Source organism: Neoarius graeffei, chromosome 2 (genome assembly GCF_027579695.1).
Source record: "Neoarius graeffei isolate fNeoGra1 chromosome 2, fNeoGra1.pri, whole genome shotgun sequence".
NCBI classification, from domain to species: Eukaryota; Metazoa; Chordata; class Actinopteri; order Siluriformes; family Ariidae; genus Neoarius; species Neoarius graeffei.
This window is the reverse complement of record NC_083570.1, coordinates 58,330,347-58,352,140: the sequence shown is the minus strand read 5'-3', so window position 1 is coordinate 58,352,140 and position 21,794 is coordinate 58,330,347. Positions and strand designations below refer to the sequence as shown.

Sequence of the window (21,794 nt, the reverse complement as noted above, 5' to 3'; positions counted from 1 at the left end):
TGATTTAATAAAAGGCAGCGGCAAAGAAGAAAGTATTCAGCCTTGACTTAAAAGAACTGAAAGATGCAGGTAATGTGGGAAATGTGCTCAGTATAATATGGATTTATCACAAAAATACATGCATGTATTTATTATTTTGAAAACCCACCAGCCGACTGACCTGGCACGTTTTAATTGTGCGACAGTAATGATGCAAATACCAGCGCGACGGACTAGCGTCCGAAAGCATTTTTTCATTTAACCAATGGTTCGAAGTCGTATGGAATAATCTCCATCACTGATGAAGCTGGCAAATCTTCAAATTAATCTAAATTGGAATGATATGGCGATCTGGCCGCTGTGTAAAGTTTTCAAAATGGCGGCACTGACACTTCACGTTTGAAGTCTCGCTCAAGTCTCGTGAAGATCGCGCAGATAAGCGGCGCCTGCCGTGGACCAAACGAACTACATTCAACATGGCTAAAAACCGAAAAGGCCGATAAGTGTAATACAATATGCCAATGCGGGTCACGATACAAGGTTAACAAAACTGAAAACGTAACTGAATAACATGTTAAGAAATAAAGCAAGTTTAAAAATGACTTCAGTTCCCCTTTAATGCTGACTAGTCCTAATTCGAGTTCAAGATATCTTTAAATCCCCTTCAATTGAAGATATCTATATTGTCCTTTTTAGATAGCTTAAACTAACTTTCAGATAGTCAGAATGAAATTGTAGATCTCTCAAGCTGGGATTATAGACAGACAGTCATAATATAATTCTAGATATTTATCATCAAGTTATGGAATATCTTGAAATCAATTTAGAGATATCTGAAATTGCAGATATGAGCAATTCCAGCGTTATGGACGTGACACTTGAACTCAAAATGGCAACAAATGACCCAGTGCATGTTTTATTGTCTCCCAGTATTTAAACAGGTGTTGCATATTTTAAGGCTGTACCATACTGGAGAAGTGATAGAACAAGAACAATTCCCATAGTACATCTAGGGCATGCCAGAAAATGCCAATAAAAGATGCGTTATGGATGTGACAGAAAAAGTATCACTTTTCTTGGGTGACTGTACATTTTTATCAAACTCTGTGAAATTGTAAACCTAATGTCGAAATGGAGATATCCATTTGATAGAGGGGTCCAAGGTGAATATTAAAAAATCTTTGTGTAAAATATTTTGTATTTCATGCAGAGTTTCGGAAGGAAAAGTCAGCGTTATGGATGTGACGAAATTCCGTTATGGATGTGACGCGTCTGAAATAGACATGGCATATGTTTAGAAAATCAGCAATTTAACCACCATAACCCTTTGAAAAACTCTCTAAATATCAGCTAAAACTATCAAAGTTCTTAAATAATATTTAGGATGGCTATTGTTTTGCTGTTTTGTGGATTTTAGCATACATTTCTGTGGCTTGTGGCAATAATATAGAATTGTACATGATCAAAGTTGATTTTAGCTTGGGTTTTACATTATAAGAAAGAAAGACTGACAGTGACATATTAGGTTGGTTACAAATTGGTTCAACTTATTCACATCTGTAAAATACAGGCCTAGGTGAGATCTCTGGGAGTGGTTTTGATGTATTACATGTTGCTTTATTTTTGCATGGTGAGGTTGACATTTACATGGAATTGCCCATATCTAACACTTATCCTGCCTAGCCAAAATATAATTAGAGATATCTTGAATTAGAGTTCTGACTAAGCAAAATGACGCCACAGATATTTGTAGTTATGTCAGAATCAACGCTATGGCAAGCGGGAGGCAGGAAAACCATACTACCATGTAAGAGCGGGCAGAATCTTGGCTGTTTGACAGGGTTTTTAACGCTGCAGCCCGTGCACGTGATAAGTTCCTTCTATTTCATGGCATTTGCTAACTACCTTATCCACAACTGTGACCGCCACGGGCTCTTCAAATTTGGTTCAGAACAAAATGCTTTGCTGGGCCAATATCCAATGGGAAGTCTTGCATGTGCAATGTCATGCACAAGTCATAATGATGTTTGAGATATCTGCAACTATCATTTGGAAGAGTCAAAACTGAATTACAGATATCTGCAATTGTTATTTAGGATGTGTGACGAGTTGAGTATCATTTTGAGCGACGTCACTGCCGATACCGCCAATTCAGCTGTGACTAGTCAAAACCGAATTACAGATATTAGCCCAAGAGCATTAGCTCAAAATTGAGTCCAACCCGGAACAAATTAGTAACAAGCTGAATTTTTCAGAATATGTTCAGAATACCCTTAGGAATAACATAGTAAAAGTCCCCAGGAATCCACCTTGTGCTCTCTGAGAAATTCAAGATGGCGTCCAAAATGGCCGCCGATTGGAGATTTTTCAATATCTCAGGGATAAAACATAATATAAATGCAATTAAAATGTTAAATTATATGTTCTCTCATACAAGCAATGCAAATTCACCATTGTCACACTGTTAAAATTAAAATTAACCAAGATTACAAGGTCATTAATGTGGAAATTACATGGAATTTGATGGTTGACATGATTGACAGATTAGCTTAGTAGGCTACCTACATACATGAACATAATGTAAGACAACAATTAGACATCAATTTCCTTAATATTTAGTGCATCTTTAAGCTTTGATAAAATATTAAAGGGAAATTAAATTTGAGAACTCTATCTTCTAAAACTACAATGGCAAGCTGTTTCAGTTCACTTCTTCAACATTCCGGCGACTTTCATGACAAAAAGGTCTGCCTCAATAAAAGCTCTTGCTTATAAACAATGAGTAGACTTAAACACTTCTCAGTGTCTCAGCTGTAATGCTTGGACCTTTGTTGTACCATCAATGAAGTAGGGAATTTATTCAAGCTTGTTTAAGGGTGGAAAAAAATTAATCGTTGAGTTTCTAGCACCAGTCTTTACTACTAGCAATGCCAGTGTGTTCGGACAAAAAAAAAAAAAAGACTAAACTCAGCATGACCTTTTAACATGCCATTTTTCATTTTACACCACCAATTTACTTTAATTAATATTAATGAAAATAAGTGCTCCAACCCCTAGTAATTGTGTTTGTTGTTTTGTGAACAGAATAGGATGATACGGAGTGAACGAGTAACCAATGGATCCACACTATACACAAATATACTGTTATAATAATGTGTACATTGTTATTATATAATGTTAATACACAATGTAATTAATACACACATGTTGGAATTTACTCTCCTACCCTACAAAACATATATTCTGACCTTTTAATTGCATTAATATTTTGTTTTGGGCCCGAGATATGGGCAGATCTCCATTTGGCGGCCATTTTGGACGCCATCTTGAATTTCTCAGAGAGCACAAGGGGGATTTCCGAGGACTTTTAGTATGTTATTCCTAAAGGTATTCTGAACATATTCTGAAATTTTCAGCTTGTTACTAATTTGTTCCGGGTATAACCCTATTACTCCTGAGCTATATCTTTAACTGTAGTTTTGACTAGACAGAATGACGTTATAGATATCTTCAATTAAAATTCGCACAAGTCATAATGAAATTATGACTAGTCAAAATGTTGTTGGTGATATCCATAATGGTAATTCCGGACAGTCAAACTTGGCTATGAAAATGTTAAAAGGGCTTGCCATAGAAGTATACAATAGTTTTGGGTGTGACGAGCAAGTCATTTGTCATCTCATTTATGTGTTACTTGATTCAGGTTATATGCCTATTTCTTTCATCACAGCAGCTGTCACACCCATTCTTAGCAAACTTAACCTACCTTACCACACTACAGTATTAAAAATGTTGCACTACAATTACAAACCTTGCTAAATAATACCTTTTCCCCATATCTACTGAGGCTACAGGTTTAGTTCTTCTCCGGTTCAACAAACATCATTTTGTTCAATCACAATGGCATTTGGTATGATGATACTCTGGTTTGTGAGCATAGATCCACCACAAGCAAACCACCACCTCCTCTTATATCATTATACATTATATTATACACCATCTCCATCCATATTTTATATACAAAATATAAAAGCCACGAGGCGGCACGGTGGTGTAGTGGTTAGCGCTGTCGCCTCACAGCAAGAAGGTTCTGAGTTCGAACCCAGCGGCCGATGAGGGCCTTTCTGTGCGGAGTTTGCATGTTCTCCCCATGTCCGCGTGGGTTTCCTCCGGGTGCTCCGGTTTCCCCCGCAGTCCAAAGACATGCAGGTTAGGTTAACTGGTGACTCTAAATTGAGCGTAGGTGTGAATGTGAATGGTTGTCTGTGTCTATGTGCAGCCCTGTGATGACCTGGCGACTTGTCCAGGGTGTACCCCGCCTTTCGCCCGTAGTCAGCTGGGATAGGCTCCAGCTTGCCTGCGACCCTGTAGAACAGGATAAAGCGGCTACAGATAATGAGATGAGATGAATAAGTGAAAGAATTATTGGCCAATCAAGAGGATCCAAGTGTCTTGCGATTAAAAGACGACATGTCACACCCTTTTCAGTTATTTTATATTATTTCCTGAAATACTTTTGGAAAGTTTGTAAAGTTTTTTTTTTTAACTTTTCTAATTGGGGAGGAGAAAAAAAGAAAAAGGCACCTTGGTTCTTTTATCTCATGCCGTATACAAGATAAGACGGGCTGATTTGCACCTGTGCCTTTAAAGGAACAGTCCACTGTACTTCCATAATGAAATATGCTCTTATCTGAATTGAGACGAGCTGCTCCGTACCTCTCTGAGCTTTGCGCGACCTCCCAGTCAGTCAGATGCAGTCAGACGCGCTGTCACTCCTGTTAGCAATGTAGCTAGACTCAGCAGGGCCAATGGTATTTTTTGGGGCTGTAGTTAGATGCGACCAGACGCTTCCGCGTTTTTCCTGTTTACATAGGTTTATATGACCAGTGATATGAAACAAGTTCAGTTACACAAATTGAAACGTAGCGATTTTCTATGCTATGGAAAGTGCGCACTATAATGACAGGCGTACTAACACCTTCTGCACGCTTCGGCAGCGCATTGATATCTGAGCTCCGTATCAATGCGCTGCCGAAGCGCGCAGAAGGTGTTAGTACGCCTGTCATTATAGTGCGCACTTTCCATAGCATAGAAAATCGCTACGTTTCAATTTGTGTAACTGAACTTGTTTCATATCACTGGTCATATAAACCTATGTAAACAGGAAAAACGCGGAAGCGTCTGGTCGCATCTAACTACAGCCCCAAAAAAATACCATTGGCCCTGCTGAGTCTAGCTACATTGCTAACAGGAGTGACAGCGCGTCTGACTGCATCTGACTGACCGGGAGGTCGCGCAAAGCTCGGAGAGGTACGGAGCAGCTCGTCTCAATTCAGATAAGAGCATATTTCATTATGGAAGTACGGTGGACTGTTCCTTTAAAATGTTAATGTATTAACATATATAATAACGTAATGGATATCATATTAATATATGTAATTAGCTTTGCTCTGACCAGTTAACATCTTTAAATGAAAACTGTCAGCCACACCCTTACTGCCAACACGTGTGGAATCGTCACTAAGCCCTGAGAGGTAAGCAATTACTTCTGTACCAGGATTACAGCCCTACATGTACGAACCTCAGTTAGAAGAGGAAAACGAAAAAAAGAGTGGACACTCCTGCCTTCTAATCAACGTTTCCTCTTGTTCCTTCCAAGTATTATTTACTGAATAACTATTTAGATGGCTCCATCATCCCCATGGTCAATTTTCATCTACCAGACAAGTCTCCCCATTACACAACAGCTACCAACCAGGGAAGGTGAGGATCATCACGTGGTTCCTCTGAGACACACGATGCCAGCCAACCGCACGTTTTTGAACTGCCACCCATGCAACACAGATAGGAAAGTGCCATCTGCCCACTTCTGTAGACATGAGCTCACAGACTCCCATGATTGGCCAGCATCACTGTAACTGACAGGAGAGAGAGTATGCCACCCCTCCCTCCTTCTGAGCACAGGCCAATTTTGCTGTCTTATGCTCCTGGCCATGGATGGTTGTGGCATCATCGGGATTCGAACTTGAAAATAATAGGGCGAACACTTTTCTGTTGCACCACTTGGGAGCCAATGGCTCCATCTTCTTGATTCAGACTGCTATGTGCAGTCATGTATTAATGGAGAGGTGGTACTATATATTAAAGAGGAGATGCTAAACAAGATGCATGCACTTTTGTAACTGTAGAGGGTAGGCAATGCTTGAGAAACCAGCAAGAGTAAGCTCATCTCATCATCTCTAGCCGCTTTATCCTTCTACAGGGTCGCAGGCAAGCTGGAGCCTATCCCAGCTGACTACGGGTGAAAGGCGGGGTACACCCTGGACAAGTCGCCAGGTCATCACAGGGCTGACACATAGACACAGACAACCATTCACACTCACATTCACACCTACGCTCAATTTAGAGTCACCAGTTAACCTAACCTGCATGTCTTTGGACTGTGGGGGAAACCGGAGCACCCGGAGGAAACCCACGCGGACACGGGGAGAACATGCAAACTCCGCACAGAAAGGCCCTCGCCGGCCACGGGGCTCGAACCCGGACCTTCTTGCTGTGAGGCGACAGCGCTAACCACTACACCACCGTGCCGCCCAAGAGTAAGCTAAATTTTGAAATTAGGAAATTGTCCAAATGAAAAATCCCACCCCCTTCAAAGCCATTCCTCTAAAACACATGAACGCACACTGCCCGACTACCAGAGGAAGAGTCCATGATAAAGCGCATGGGGGGGGGATTGAGGTTGTAAGGGGGAGTGCAATGCATCATTGTCATATCCAACTACCCCAGGTCTCACATGTAAGAAAACACCTAACATTATCTTAATGAATGTAAACAACGAACATGGTTCTTGTTCGTACTCACAGCCGTCAACTAGCTCTAGCAATACGACCTCCTCACCTTGTGTAAGACTCCGGTCATGTGCAATGAGTGCACAAGCAGAGTGCACACAGGTAGATGAGCATATTTGGACCAAATGAAATGATTTGACAGCTTTTTACAGCCCTGAGACTGCCACAGATGTCGGTAATTTTTTTCCTTTTAATTGCCAGAGTGTTTGACTTGCTCACTGCTGTAAGGATTATAAAGGATGTCCAAAAAAAAAAAAGCTTCTAAAATATTGCTTACCCTGCTTTTAAGTTCTACAAGAAAACTTAAAAAAAAAATCCTATGAATGATTTAAATAGTTATACTGTAGCTACACAGAGCCACTTATTGGAAGTATTAGGAGATTTGGACATGCATTCATGGATGGTGCTTGCGGTGAGACAGATTTCTTATTACTTATTGACTACATGAGGGTCATAGTCCCAAAGTAAAACCAAAGAAGGCACGCGAACAGGACTTAGCTGACCGATGACCGTGGAAAATTGAGCACATTTGAATTTTTTGCTGATCTCTGCAGTTACCCAGCCTAGCCACCAGTAAAGAAAATATTTACAAAGGATATGAGAATTTTTCAATACATACGCATCCACAGGTAATACATCATTTTGCAGAGCCGTCTGTGCTGCTCGGGAATGTCCTCCGAGAAGTCCTGGTAGAAGCATGGCTTTATAGGAAACGCTTTGGGCAATGGAGGCCAGTTGTTCTCTTTGCCTGTGCAGAAGTAGTAGTGGAATATGGATTAATGACACAACAGGGAGGTGGGAGGTGAGATGTATGCACCTACCTTAAATACCTACATACTAGAGCTGGGCGATAAATCGATTTTATCGATTAATTCGAATTTACAGTTAAGGACGATGTGTTTTTATGAAAATCGGTTTTCTCTCAGTTTTAACCTCTGCCACCGACGCTCCCCTCTGCGCATGTGCAGAACGGATCGGGCACCGACACTATAGCCCTCCTCCCGCGCACTTGCCATAGACACACACAAACAACATGGCAGTGATTGGAGGAAAGCCGCCCAAGGAAGGAGTAACTTCCTCCGTGATCTGGAATTAGTTCGGTTTTGCGGCGTCAGACGCAGACCAAACAAATCCTCATTGTAAGGTGTGTATGAAAACGGTTGCTTCCAAAGGAAGCAGCACGATGAATTTATGCCAACCCCTTAAACAGAAGCATGCAGCAGAGCGGGAGAAGTGCTGCTCCCAGCGGAACGAACACAGCCGCAGCACGAGCGCACCATCCACAGTAAAGCAAGCAACCGTCCCGGACACATTTTCAAATTGTGTGCTTTATGATAAGAATGCGGCGTGGTGGAAGGCTCTCGCGATGTTTATTGCAAAAGACATGGTGCCCATACATACGGTGGAAAAGTCGGGAATTTTTTTCCCCTATTTTGTCAGTTTTATTGAAAAGGACACAATTGTATTTATTTTTTTTTTCGCGGTCCAAATCCTGTGCTCTGATTGGCTGGCAAGCAGGTCTGTATCCTACGGCACGGACCCCGGTTACAGACCTCTGACGACTCACTCGTTCACAACAAACATTTATCTTTTTTTTTTTTTTACAAGATTTATTTATAAGATTATCAAAAATCTTGTAAATTTTTGGGAGCATTTCTCAGGAGAATAGCATTAATTTTACAGCATGGATAGCGATAACGACAGTGTTCACAGCAAAAGCGAGTTTTACTACCCTGAGGAAGAAGAAATAAAAGAAAACATTTCAGGAGAAAACTAAAAACCTCTAACTGTTGCTAACGCCGAGCAAAAACATGGCTGAATCCTGAATGACTTATTTGTATAAATAGGGGACGACATAGGCAGCAAAATGTATTTTTTTTCCTGCCATGGAAGTGCACTTGTATACCGAGGAGGAAGCCATTTGCATTACAGCCGTGAATGAGGATTCAAAATGGCGACTCGGCTCGGTTTTCCCTTTCGGGCGCTCTCGTTTTCTGTTAGAATTTGGTAAAGAAAAAAATGAATATATTATTTACCAGCTTGAGGTCGGTCTGTATGGTGAAATACCGTGACCTCAGCCTTGAATACTGACCTCGGCCCAGAGCGCTTTCAAGACCTCGGTCACAGTATTTCACGATACGGACCTCCCAGCTGGTAAATAACTTTTTGAGGGTGCATTGCGTCAGTTTGAAACTAAGCTATGTTGGAGAAAGCTTTCTACAAAAGTTACTGTATGTTCTCACTGTTTACAATGGCATGGTCTGCCATCTCATCTACAAGCTTGTTTTTGGGCTTCTTTTTGGTTTCTGGTTGCACTTTAACCCCAAAGGGGAAATTTAAGTGAAAACAAAATAAAGGTAAAACTTGTTTTGAACCATTTCTTTGTCATCTGTAGTTTGATTTTTAGTAGGGGGAAAAATAGATTAAAATCGAAAATCGGATTTTTTGTGAAAAAAAATTTGAAGATTTTTTTTAGGCCATATCGCCCAGCTCTACTACGTACACATATTATTCTGCTGATTTGATTATGTCCCATGTGCATGCCCGTTATGGAGGCTGAGCACAGTACCTGTAACTCTCTCTCTGCTCTGCAGCTCCTGTTCTCTGCGCTCAAGCTCAGCTGCTTTCCTCTCCAGCTCCTCCTGCTGTCTCAGCAGATTGGCCTGTCCTGCGGCTGCGGTTGCCTGCGCGAGTAACAGGGGTTTAGCTGCAGTGCTTTCGCATACATTTAGCTAATGTGTACCGTGCATCACATAGTGCATCAATAGGTGCGCTGCAGCTACTGCATTATACTCATTTTTCTTGCCGCACTGAATCGTGCGTGACGCTGACCTGAGGGCTCGGCTCCACAGACGGCTGCAGCACGGCAGGCTGGGACGGGACTGTAGAGGCTGGGATAGTGGTGCCTGTCAGAGCTCCCTACACACACACACAATTAACAAAACACACACACAAGAGCAGTCAGCTGCTAAACTTAACTCCAATGGCTGGATAATGCATGCAAAGATTTAACAGGTTAAAAAAAGAAGACTCATCATGCACACTGGTTGGTTTTTTCTAAGCGTAACCTATCTTAGTCAACCTCGGTCATTTTTTGTGTATCAGTTGTTTTCTATAGATGCAAATCTAAAGATCCAAACATACTTGACACAAGTGTTTTTCTATCAGACAAGGCTGCAAACATTCCATTTTCTAAGACTGTGTCTCTACCCTTCTACTTTTACCACCACCAAGGAGGTTGTTTTCAGTGCAGTTTATTTGTCTGTCTGTGTGACTCTCAGCAGGATTGCGCAAAACCTACGGACTCAAATTCCATGAAACTTGGTAGAAGGCTGGAGCATGGGCCATGGAAGAGCCCAATCAATGTTGGAGCGGATACGTGAATTTTATTTTCTCTTTCGCTAAATGTTGCGAGATATGGCATTTGGCCGAGGAGGAAGTCCGAGCTCAAAAATGCCACTCATCTTAAAATCTAATAGATGGCACTAAAGCTCAACAGTGACAAAACACAAATGACTCCATGTCACAATCCACATTCACAGGCACCGTTAATCCTCTGGGATACACATATAGGCACAATTTTGGAAATATATCCAGACATATAGTGGTTCCGGTTGCAGATTTGCAGCTCATAGAAGAGTCGACTGGTGTCCCTGGCAGAGGTCTGCGCTCTCCGAATGCCCTTCTAGTCTAAGGGTGTATTCAGACCAGGATAGTTCGATAGTTCACTTGCTTTGGTCCGAACCAAATGTTTTTTTTAATTTTGGTGCGGTTCGCTTTCACACTGTACATTTTAGTAAGCGGACCAAAATCTGTCAACAAAGCCACGCGCCCTGAGGTCGTTCAGCTATTGGTCAGAGACGACACGCACACAAAGCGTTAAGTTCAAAAGTAGTCATGGAGGCTTTCCGTGCTGTTATTCTTTTTAATGTCATCAAAGCTATATGCTTTTCCAGTTTTTACTGTTTTCACAAGTGTGCAATTATTATGCTGTTGTACAAGTAATTTATCAACGACGACTTCAAAGGGCAAGGCGGCTACGGAGGATAGCGCTGATGAACGCACATCATGTTGTGACAGTTCTGGCTCTTCACACAAGACAGAGGAGGTATGTGTCGGGATATTCGCCTTATCCATCGTAATAGATGAATTTCTTTTTTGCGTCGCTAGTACCGCCACTTTTTGAAAGAACGTCCCTGATTTTAATGTAGGTCTGACGGAGTTTCTTCACTTTTAGCCGACATTGTTCTGGGGAGCGCGTGAACCCCTTCTCCTTCATTTTCTCACTGAATACAGCAAACACGTCACCATTTTTGTGTGTTCTCTCCAAAAGCTCAGATATGTGGACATCTGCCCATATATCCACAAGGGTACGCGTTTCTTCCTCGGCCCACGTTTGCCCCCTACTCATTTTTTGTACTCTGTAGTCTAGCCTACCACTGGTCTGAATGACTGAACGACTGTTGTAAGGTTCCCTTGACAACCGAAACAGTGTTTGCACTTTGCGGTGGAGTGTCAAGACTCTGTTTCCCATAATGCTCGACAAACGACGGAAGCTCCCGAGGTACAAAAAAGCAAAACTGTCGGATTAGGTCCGGTCTGCTTTCACACCTCCAAAAGGTCCGCACCAGGGTTCCTTTGGTCCGGACCGAGTCCGACCTTGCAGCTCGGTCTCGGTCCGCTTGTTTGGTCCGGACCAGAGTTCGGTGGTTTGTATTCAGACCAACCCGAAAGGTCCGGACCAAGGGAAATTTGGTTCGTTTGGTCCGGACCAAACAACGTAGGTGTGAATATGCCCTAAGAGTGTTTTACTACGAGACATTTTTACAAAGTGTATGAACAGGAAGAAAGGGTAAACTCTAAATGGTATGGGACATTCTCACCTTTTCCCCTGTGCCTGCAATATTTTCTAATGAGCTTAATTGGTTCCGTTTCCCAAAACATTAAACAGAGCAGTCATTCAAAACTCAGCAGCCCTGACCAGGATAAAGCAGTTTACTGGAAATGAATCAATCAATGCACAGCATGCCACAAAATTAACCCACTGTGTTCAGTACATTCCCAGGCTAATCACCCGGTCAGTTTTTCGTCTTTGAGCGTCATATCTTCACACGCTCTCTTCTGTACGAAAGTTAAAATCACAGCTTGTTTTTTTTTTTTCTTGGGTCCCACAGGATCCCAGTCCTGCCGCACAACTCTAGTCCACGCCATTTTCTCCTCCTGTTGGACTTTCTTTACTTTTCTGACATCCTTTCATTTGAGATATTGCTTATTCTGTTATGAATACTTACAGAATCATTGGCAGGAAAAGGTTGGTACTGCTCTATAGGATCCACTTCAGAATGGGTCACCTGTGTGACAGAGGGATCCTGAAAGAGACCAACACATCTCACAGTTTATTAGGATACTGTTTTTAATCTATATGAAAAAAAGGAGCAAAAACACACTTTTGTAGGACATGTATGCAATCACTTATAAATCATCCATTACTTATAATCATCTAAATATTTAATATTGACTCATCTGTAGCAATGTATTACTGATGGCTGGACATAAACAACAAAATATTGAATGTATAACTTCTCATATCATCTGTAGCCGCTTTATCCTGTTCTACAGGGTTGCAGGCGAGCTGGAGCCTATCCCAGCTGACTACGGGCGAAAGGCGGGGTACACCCTGGACAAGTCGCCAGGTCATCACAGGGCTGACACATAGACACAGACAACCATTCACACTCACATTCACACCTACGCTCAATTTAGAGTCACCAGTTAACCTAACCTGCATGTCTTTGGACTGTGGGGGAAACCGGAGCACCCGGAGGAAACCCACGCAGACACGGGGAGAACATGCAAACTCCACACAGAAAGGCCCTCGCCGGCCACGGGGCTCGAACCCGGACCTTCTTGCTGTGAGGCGACGGCGCTAACCACTACACCACCGTGCCGCCCGAATGTATAACTTGTTCCAGTAAAAATTACAAAAGGTGTACATGACTTAAATATTTACTAATCCACATGTTAATCGCAAAACACAGCATGTAATATATTACAGCATGTACAAAGTTATAGAGCCTCCTATCTTCCGTTTCAAAAAACATTAAATTCCGTTTCAGAGAATTTGTTTGAGTTGTATGCTCAAATGACAACTAAATTGGCATTTTTAGATTTTCAACATATAAAATACATAATTCAGAATCAGAATTCTTAAGTACATGTAATAAATGCATGAAGTTTTATGTTTCAGGTAACTGGTGTTGGGAGGCATCTGCATGTTTGTTGTCCTTGTGCATCTATCCCTGTGATCCTGCTTTACTGGCCTGCTGTAGTACAACTTCATATAAAGCTTTAAACTTTCTGTACACAGTCTAATAGCTTAATGCACCTTAGAATCAACACGAAATTTCACTTCACTGAAAATGTGTTTCATTTATTTAAGACTGTAGTTAATTAGTGCTGTTAACTTGATTGTTGACTGGCTCCTGCTATTTTCTTTAAAACTTTATATTGTATATTAATACTTTTATGGTTATCCTTACTCTTTATACACGTACATTTAAATAAAACAATCTCAGTTATTTTATCCATGTTTTTCAAACTTGTATTCGTTGTTATGCTTACAATGTTTTCAGTGCAACGACAGGTCTAACAAAGTGTGTGACAGTGCCCATTTAATATATACTTTAAAATGATTCAAATTATTTAACAGTTAACTCCATTATTAGTTTAATTTACATTTTGCCTGTAAATTATTCATTTAATAATGCACAAGTCTTCAAACTCTTTATATAGAAAATCATTCTTCGGAACATACACTACCGTTCAAAAGTTTGGGGTCACTTTGAAATTTCCTTATTTTTGAAAGAAAAGCACTGCTCTTTTCAATGAAGATCACTTTAAACCAGGGCTTTTCAAAGTGTGGGGCGCGCCTCCCCTAGGAGTTCTTTGGGGGGGCCCCAATGTGAAGAAAAATAAACCAGAACAAGTTACTATTGCGGACATTTAGCGAACTTCAGCTAGTCTTTGCCAGAGACAAAATGGATCGATTTTTAGTACCTAAAGCTACAGTGAGTGAGGAGACAGAGTCTGGGCCAAGCAAAAAAAAAGAAGGAAGTATGACCACGATTATTTAAAGTTTGGATTTTCATGGACTGGATCTGAAGATGCTCCACTGCCACAGTGTGTTGTCTGCCAAGAGGTGCTAGCTAACGATGCTATGAGATGTTTAAAATGTGGAAAACAAGATGTTTTTTTAAAAAAAAGCACAGATGTTTAAAATGTGTAAAAAAAGGTTTTAAAAAGCACAGATGTTTAAAATGTGTAAACCGATGTTTTCAAAAAGCACAGACGTTTTAAATGTGTAAAAGAAAAAAGTGTACAACCATTTTTTTAAATACGAATGGAACATTATGGCTACATCCACACGACAACGAGATTTTATTTAAAAAAAATATCGCGTCCACATGGGCAACGGATCAGTAAAATATCAGGTACATATGGCAACGCAACGCTTGCTGAAAACGATGCAATACACATGCCACACCTCTAGGGGCGCTGTAAGACAGTCCCATCGGAGACACCAGAACAATAGAAGAAATAGACGCATGCGCATAAACCCCTTCTTCTACCCGGCGTGAAGCACTGTCAGGAACAAACACAAGATGGCTGCGACTACGTGAGGAAATCGTGCTTTGTGTGTGTACAAATTAGTTTTATTAGCGTGCATAGTTTTATATAACTTTATTTTCTTATTGTGTGTGAACATTTTGAAAAGCATTTATATAATTTATATAACTTTTTATATTGTGTGTGAACATTTTGAAAAGCAGTCTATCCAATTAAAAAAAAAAAAAGAAATTCAAGAAATGGTTCAGTTACTTGTTTATTTAAAAGAAAAGCTGTATACAAAAGTGAATGCAATGCAGTGGTTCATACAAAACAGCGAGAGTGCTGCTTGTTCTAGTCATGTGGTTGTGACGTCATCGTAAACAAATCTGTTCTACTTATCCAGACGACTTCGCAACGGCGCCGTTGCCAGATTTTTCCACTCTGGAACCCGTTCTCAAAAAATATTGTTGTGGGGCACCCAAAACGCCGGTGCCGTGTGGACGCCAGGCCGAAACGATAAACTATTTTATCAGATTCACCTGAATCCGTTGCCGTGTGGACAGGGCCTATGTATAGCAACAACAAAAATTGTGTGTGTGTGTGGGGGGGGCGCTGTTGTTTATTTGCTCTCTGAGGGGGCGCTCACTCTCCCACACTTTGAAAACCCCTGCTTTAAACTAATCAGAAATGCACTCTATACATTGCTAATGTGGTAAATGACTACTCTAGCTGCTGGTTTTTGGTGCAATATCTCCATAGGTGTATAGAGGCCCATTTCCAGCAACTCTCACTCCAGTGTTCTAATGGTACAATGTGTTTGCTCATTGCCTCAGAAGGCTAATGGATGATTAGAAAACCCTTGTACAATCATGTTAGCACCGCTGAAAACAGTTGAGCTCTTTAGAGAAGCTATAAAACTGACCTTCCTTTGAGCAGATTGAGTTTCTGGAGCATCACATTTGTGAGGTCGATTAAATGCTCAAAATGGCCAGAAAAATGGCTTGACTATATTTTCTGTTCATTTTACAACTTATGGTGGGAAATAAAAGTGTGACTTTTCATGGAAAACACAAAATTGTCTGGGTGACCCCAAACTTTTGAACGGTAGTGTAACTTCTTATTTAAGAACATAAACCATTAAATCATGAACATAATCAGTTGCTATTATATAAATGTTAAACTGAAAAGCATCTACAGGATATCATACACACTACAAAGCCATTTAATAAATTAATCAAGATAAAATTATAATACTTACCCATGACTACCCAAATCACTTTACCTAACAAAATGTTTTATGTTTTTAAAGCATAGTTAAAATTAAATATTTTAAAAATTTTATGTGCGCTGCCACCTAGTGTGATGCAAGGTAAACATCCCTGGGGACACCATCAAAACATTATGGAAGACAGGATTTGACAGGTTGATAAACCTTCATGTATTTCACCAACTAATTGACGGATTTTAATTCCGGAAAAAAGTTTTGAAAAGGTCAGAATGTGTAAATTCCGTTTCTGACCACTAATTCCGTTTCTGACCCCAATTTCCGTGATTTCCGTCCGTTTTCCGCGATCGCGGAAAATCGGAGGCACTAAAGTTACAGTCGTGGTCAGAAGTTTACATACAGTGACATGAGTGTCATCTTGGATATGAAGGTCATGGCAATATTTGGGCTTTCAATGATTTCTCTGAACTGTTCTTTTTCTGTAGTAGAATGATTGTACAGCATACATCTTTAAAACAAACAAACAAAAAAACTAGAATTAAGTGCACAAGAACAGGATAAAGCAGCTAGAGATAATGAGATGAGAATTTTCTGAAATCAACACAGGGTCAAAAAAAGTATACATACAGGATCAAAAGTTTACATACAGCACACCTAATATTTGGGTAAAATGTCTCTTCGCAAGATTCACCTTAACCAAACATTTTTTTTTTGTTTACCATGACCAAGCTTCTGGCAGAATTCTGCTTGGATATTTCACGACTCTTCATGGTGGAATTAGTAGAGTTCAATTACATTTTTCCCCCCTCCTTGTCATGGACTCAACTTATAAGCACGGTCCATATATTTTCAATCGGGTTGGAGTCAGGGCTTGTTTTAAGTTTAATGTTATTAATTCAGAGGCGCTGAAAGTTCCAAAATGTCTCTTATCTTGCCAAGGCCGAGGTCTCTTAACTTCCTGTTAATGATTATGATTGACTCCAGCTGGTAGCTTCTCTGTGCCTTCATAAAAAGGGTTTGTTGACAGCACTCATTGGATTGACCAATGGAAAAGTCCAAGGAGCGCAGAGTAGATCTGAGAAAGGATCGCAGATGTACACAATTCTGGAATGTCTCTTACAGCCATTTCTAAACAACTGCAGATTCCAAGAGCAGTTCAAAACAATTGTATATAAAAGTTATTGTGAAGTGTAGTCACTTTGCCAAGCCACTTTGTTTCAAGAAAACCCAAACTGTCACCTTCAGCTGAAAGGAAATTGGTTCGGATGGTCAGGAACAACCTGGGAACCACCATGGCACAGCCCTGCCATGAACTGGAAGCTGATGGATCACTGTCTACAGTTCAGATCACCATGAATTAAGAGGCTGCCATCCAAGAAATAACCCCCTGCTCCAAAATTGACACCTTCAAGCTTAACTAAAATTTGCAACTGACCACATGGACAAAGGAAAAGCCTTCTGGAGGATAGCTGTATGGTCACATGAGACAAAGATTGAGTTGTTTGGCCACAATTACCACCATGTACAGAGGGACACTGTACCAACTGATGGTGGTGGTGGTAGCATCATCATGCTCTGGGGCTGTTTTACTGCCAGTGGAACTGGTTCATTGCACAAAGTGGATGGAATAATGAAGGAGGAGGACAACCTCAATTCTTCAGCATAACCTCAAACCATTGGAAACTTGAACAGGATTGAGAGTCACAACAGGACAATGAACCCAAACACGCATCAGAGCTGGTTGTGGAGGATAAAGCAGGCTAACATTAAGCTTAAAACTAGCCCTGACTTCAACCCTGTTGAAAACATATGACCATATATCACTGTTTAGATGTTTACTTACAAGTCGAATCCATGCCAAGAAAAAACACTTAACTGAGCTCTACTAATTCTACCATGAAGAGTCGTGAAATATCCAAGCAGAATTCTGCCAGAAGCTTGTTCATGGTAAACAAACAAACAAAATTATATATATATATATATATATTTTTTTTTTCATTCATTCATTATCTCTAGCCGCTTTATCCTTCTACAGGGTCGCAGGCAAGCTGGAGCCTATCCCAGCTGACTACGGGTGAAAGGCGGGGTACACCCTGGACAAGTCGCCAGGTCATCACAGGGCTGACACATAGACACAGACAACCATTCACACTCACATTCACACCTACGCTCAATTTAGAGTCACCAGTTAACCTAACCTGCATGTCTTTGGACTGTGGGGGAAACCGGAGCACCCGGAGGAAACCCACGCGGACACGGGGAGAACATGCAAACTCCACACAGAAAGGCCCTCGCCGGCCCCGGGGCTCGAACCCGGACCTTCTTGCTGTGAGGCGACAGTGCTAACCACTACACCACCGTGCCGCCCCGTGTGTGTGTGTGTGTATATATATATATATATATATATATATATATATATATATATATATATATATATATATATATATGAGTGATTCCACGCTTATGGGTACTGAAATGGGGACATGAACTTATTCACCTAAAACCATTTCTTTTTTTACCATCAGGTCACAAAACATGCAATCTTTAATGAATGATATGTTAAAAGATAACTTTAATTTTCTGAGATGTAATAAAAACATATTTATATGCCAAACTCAAGCCTATGAGTTCCAAAATGATGTCTGTTCCATTACTTCTGTTACGATTGTCCATCTCGCGTCTGTTACAAATTAATTACAATCTAGCTCTATACCATGTTAATCTTATTGAAAATGTGTATGTTTATTCTACTACACATGTTTATTAATTATATTTGCTAAAACATCACCTTCCTGTGTTTCAAAAAGTAATTCTACATTGTTAAAATTGAGAATCTATATGTCCACAACACTTCTGTTACGTTCTGACTTTGGCATATAAATATGTTTTTATTACATCTCAGAAAATTAAAGTTATCTTTTAACATATCATTCATTAAAGATTACATGTTTTGTGACCTGATGGTAAAAAAAGAAATGGTTTTAGGTGAATAAGTTCATGTCCCCATTTCAGTACCCATAAGCGTGGAATCACTCATTTTATATATAAGACAGAACTGAAGAAGCCTTTCGGATGAGAGGTGAAACGTCTTCAAGAATCTTCAAGCAAGTCCAGTTGCTCTCTTTTACCACCCACAGTTTACCATGACCTGGATGACTGAGAATCTTCACAGACATGTATGTAAACTTCTGACCACAACTGTACATATCCCTTCTGCAAAACATCACTGTTTAGATCCTTCAGTGGAAAAAAAGTCACATGGTTTTAAAGCCCAAGTTAAAAGAAGTTCATCTTACAACACCACATTACTTACCAAGCAAAAACGGGAGGAATTTTCACAGTGCAATGTACATGACACAGCATATGCTTAAGCAAAAGTTTATGCAGCATTCAAGCACTTTGAAAATCAAAGTGAGAGGAATTCAGAGCTGCACGTTAATTCACATCCGCAAGTCTGAGTCATCTCAGATCACACCTGGTAGAACTCTTACAAAATTTTAGTGGCGTTCATTTTAGATGTTGCACAAGCGCACGAAGAGTGACAAGATTTTTTTTCAAGGCCAAATGTTTTAGTTCTGCTAATCCTTTTACGCAAATTTATTCACAAGACAACACCTTATACCTGAACTGCCTAATTAAATAACTGGCTAGTCCACTGAACCCATTCACTCTTTTAGAAATCACTCACGCCCTGTAAGCAAACATTAAGAGCAATCACGTCACAAAGACGGCAAGAGGCAGGTTCCCTTCCCAACTCGGTGTTTTAGGAGAGAGAGAGAGAGAGAGAGAGAGATAGGGGGGAAAAAAAAAGTCACCTGTTCCAGGATGTGAGCTAAACATGCCATCAGTTTGAACAATTTGGAAACAGGAATGACCATTTTTCAGACCTCACAAATGGATAATCATAAAGGGATTTCGGATAGAATTTCTTATCTTTATTAAACATTGCACCCTCAGGTTGAAGGGATACAAAAGAAAAAGTGCTCCGAGAGCACAATATCCCCCACTGGCAACTAGACCATAACTCTGGTAAAATGCAAGTGAACTGAACAAAATTGCAATATGCGTATTACTGACACATAGCAAAGAATCTTGTCAAGTTTCATGAAATTCCTCCACAAATTGTGAGAGGAGTTGATTTCAGAAGGCGAGTACCCTTCCCGGAATGGACGGACAGCCATCACTACAACATAATCCCCCTATCAGGCCTTTCGGCCAGCGGGGGATAAAAATTGTGAGGGAAGTTGATTTCAGAAAGCAAGCACACCTTGATGAAATTGCCAAAGTACAAGTTTGTTAATAATCAAGGGCATAACTCTGGTAAAATTTGCACAAATTAAATGAAATTTCAACATGCGTATAACAAAGCCTTTTGTCAAGTTTGGTGAAATTCCTCTGCAAATTGTGAGAGGAGTTGATTTCAGAAGGAAAACACACTCATGAAATTGTCAAAAGTATAATTTTGTTTATCAAGGGCTGTAACTCTGGTAAATGTGACCAAATTTAACAAAATTACAGTATGTGTATTACCGACATATAACAGAATCCTGCCAAGTTTCGGGAAATTCTTCCACAAATTGTGAGAGGAGTTGATTTCAGAAGGTGAGCACCCTTCCTGGGATGGAGGGAGAGACGGATGGACAGACAGACAGACAGACATCGCCACAACATAATCTCCCTTCAGCCAGTGGGGGATAAAAAGGAAAAGCCCAAAATGCACAATCAGTTGAACAGTTTAGATTAATATACTGAATATTCTTTTAGGGCGGCACGGTGGTGTAGTGGTTAGCGCTGTCGCCTCACAGCAAGAAGGTCCTGGGTTCGAGCCCCGGGGCCGGCGAGGGCCTTTCTGTGTGGAGTTTGCATGTTCTCCCCGTGTCCGCGTGGGTTTCCTCCGGGTGCTCCGGTTTCCCCCACAGTCCAAAGACATGCAGGTTAGGTTGACTGGTGGCTCTAAATTGAGCGTAGGTGTGAATGTGAGTGTGAATGGTTGTCTGTGTCTATGTGTCAGCCCTGTGATGACCTGGCGACTTGTCCAGGGTGTACCCCGCCTTTCGCCCGTAGTCAGCTGGGATAGGCTCCAGCTTGCCTGCGACCCTGTAGAACAGGATAAAGCGGCTAGAGATAATGAGATGAGATATTCTTTTAGTTGCGTGTGTGTGTTAGATGAACGATTTATATGAGAAAAGGGCCGAACAGAAACCTAAAGCGGAAATACTTTCAATCAATTATGATAAGACTTGCAGACTTCACGCCTCTGTAGTCAGTAGCATACTAATTTTCCATATTTCTGAAAAGCAAGATCATACACACGTATACCATATGGTGGCAAGAAACAAACTGAATTTCGTTGACTGGAAAACAAACAGCTCCAGAGTAACAAAGTGAAGTGTGTGTAGTCAAGATATCCAGGTCCCTAATGGGATTAATGCTGTACAATCAGCCCCACATCTTGGGTTTCTTACAGTATGATGTAAATATTTTCTTTTATGTATCTGAGGTGGTGTTTTATTTGTGCAAACATAGCCAACTGTTCTCCTGGACAACCTCTGTTCCACATGTCATAAATCAATAACCTACTAAACTAGTTACAGCACTTTTTCAGGAAATGGAGCCTTCTGAATATATTCTAATATTACATTACACCTCAGCATGCCATGCTGATTAATACATACAATTTTATTAGATCTGACAATACATTTATTAAAAATAAGGCAGTACAGGCTGAAGATAACTGTCAATAATAATAATAAACAAAAAAAAAATCCTGATATGTAAATTAAGGCTTTGAGCTGTTATTGTGGGCGGAAAAGGCTTGAAGGCCTACACCATTCAACAAAAACAGTCAGCCTAAACTTCATTAAGCACTTAATAAAATAAAAGTAATAGATTAGGGTATAGAATAGAGTGGTGTGTAAATTCCACAATAATAAATCCGTTTGCATGTCAATAGCACTGTACAATTTGTAATACGACAAAGAATTGCACGAAGCACTTCCTCTAACATTATCAGCCCGCCCACGAAGTAAATCCGAGCGCTGATTGGCTCACGGTGATGCCAATCAGATGACGCATTCCAAACGGACCTGTGCCTAACCCGCATCATAAGCTTCCTGTGGAATAGAACTCAA

General features: G+C 40.6%; 1 protein-coding gene across 1 annotated transcript in view; it reads right to left on the bottom strand.

Annotated features, from left to right (window-relative positions):
• The window catches only part of scamp2 (secretory carrier membrane protein 2), a 34,320-nt gene that overhangs the window by 12,318 nt on the left and 208 nt on the right, over positions 1–21,794 (bottom strand). Inside the window, exons 2-5 of the mRNA XM_060914545.1 lie at positions 12,122–12,199; positions 9,663–9,749; positions 9,400–9,514; positions 7,450–7,578 (exon numbers count right to left, since the gene is read on the bottom strand). Coding sequence (XP_060770528.1) covers positions 7,450–7,578; positions 9,400–9,514; positions 9,663–9,749; positions 12,122–12,199 — 409 coding nt within the window. The remainder of the gene's footprint in view (positions 1–7,449; positions 7,579–9,399; positions 9,515–9,662; positions 9,750–12,121; positions 12,200–21,794) is intronic.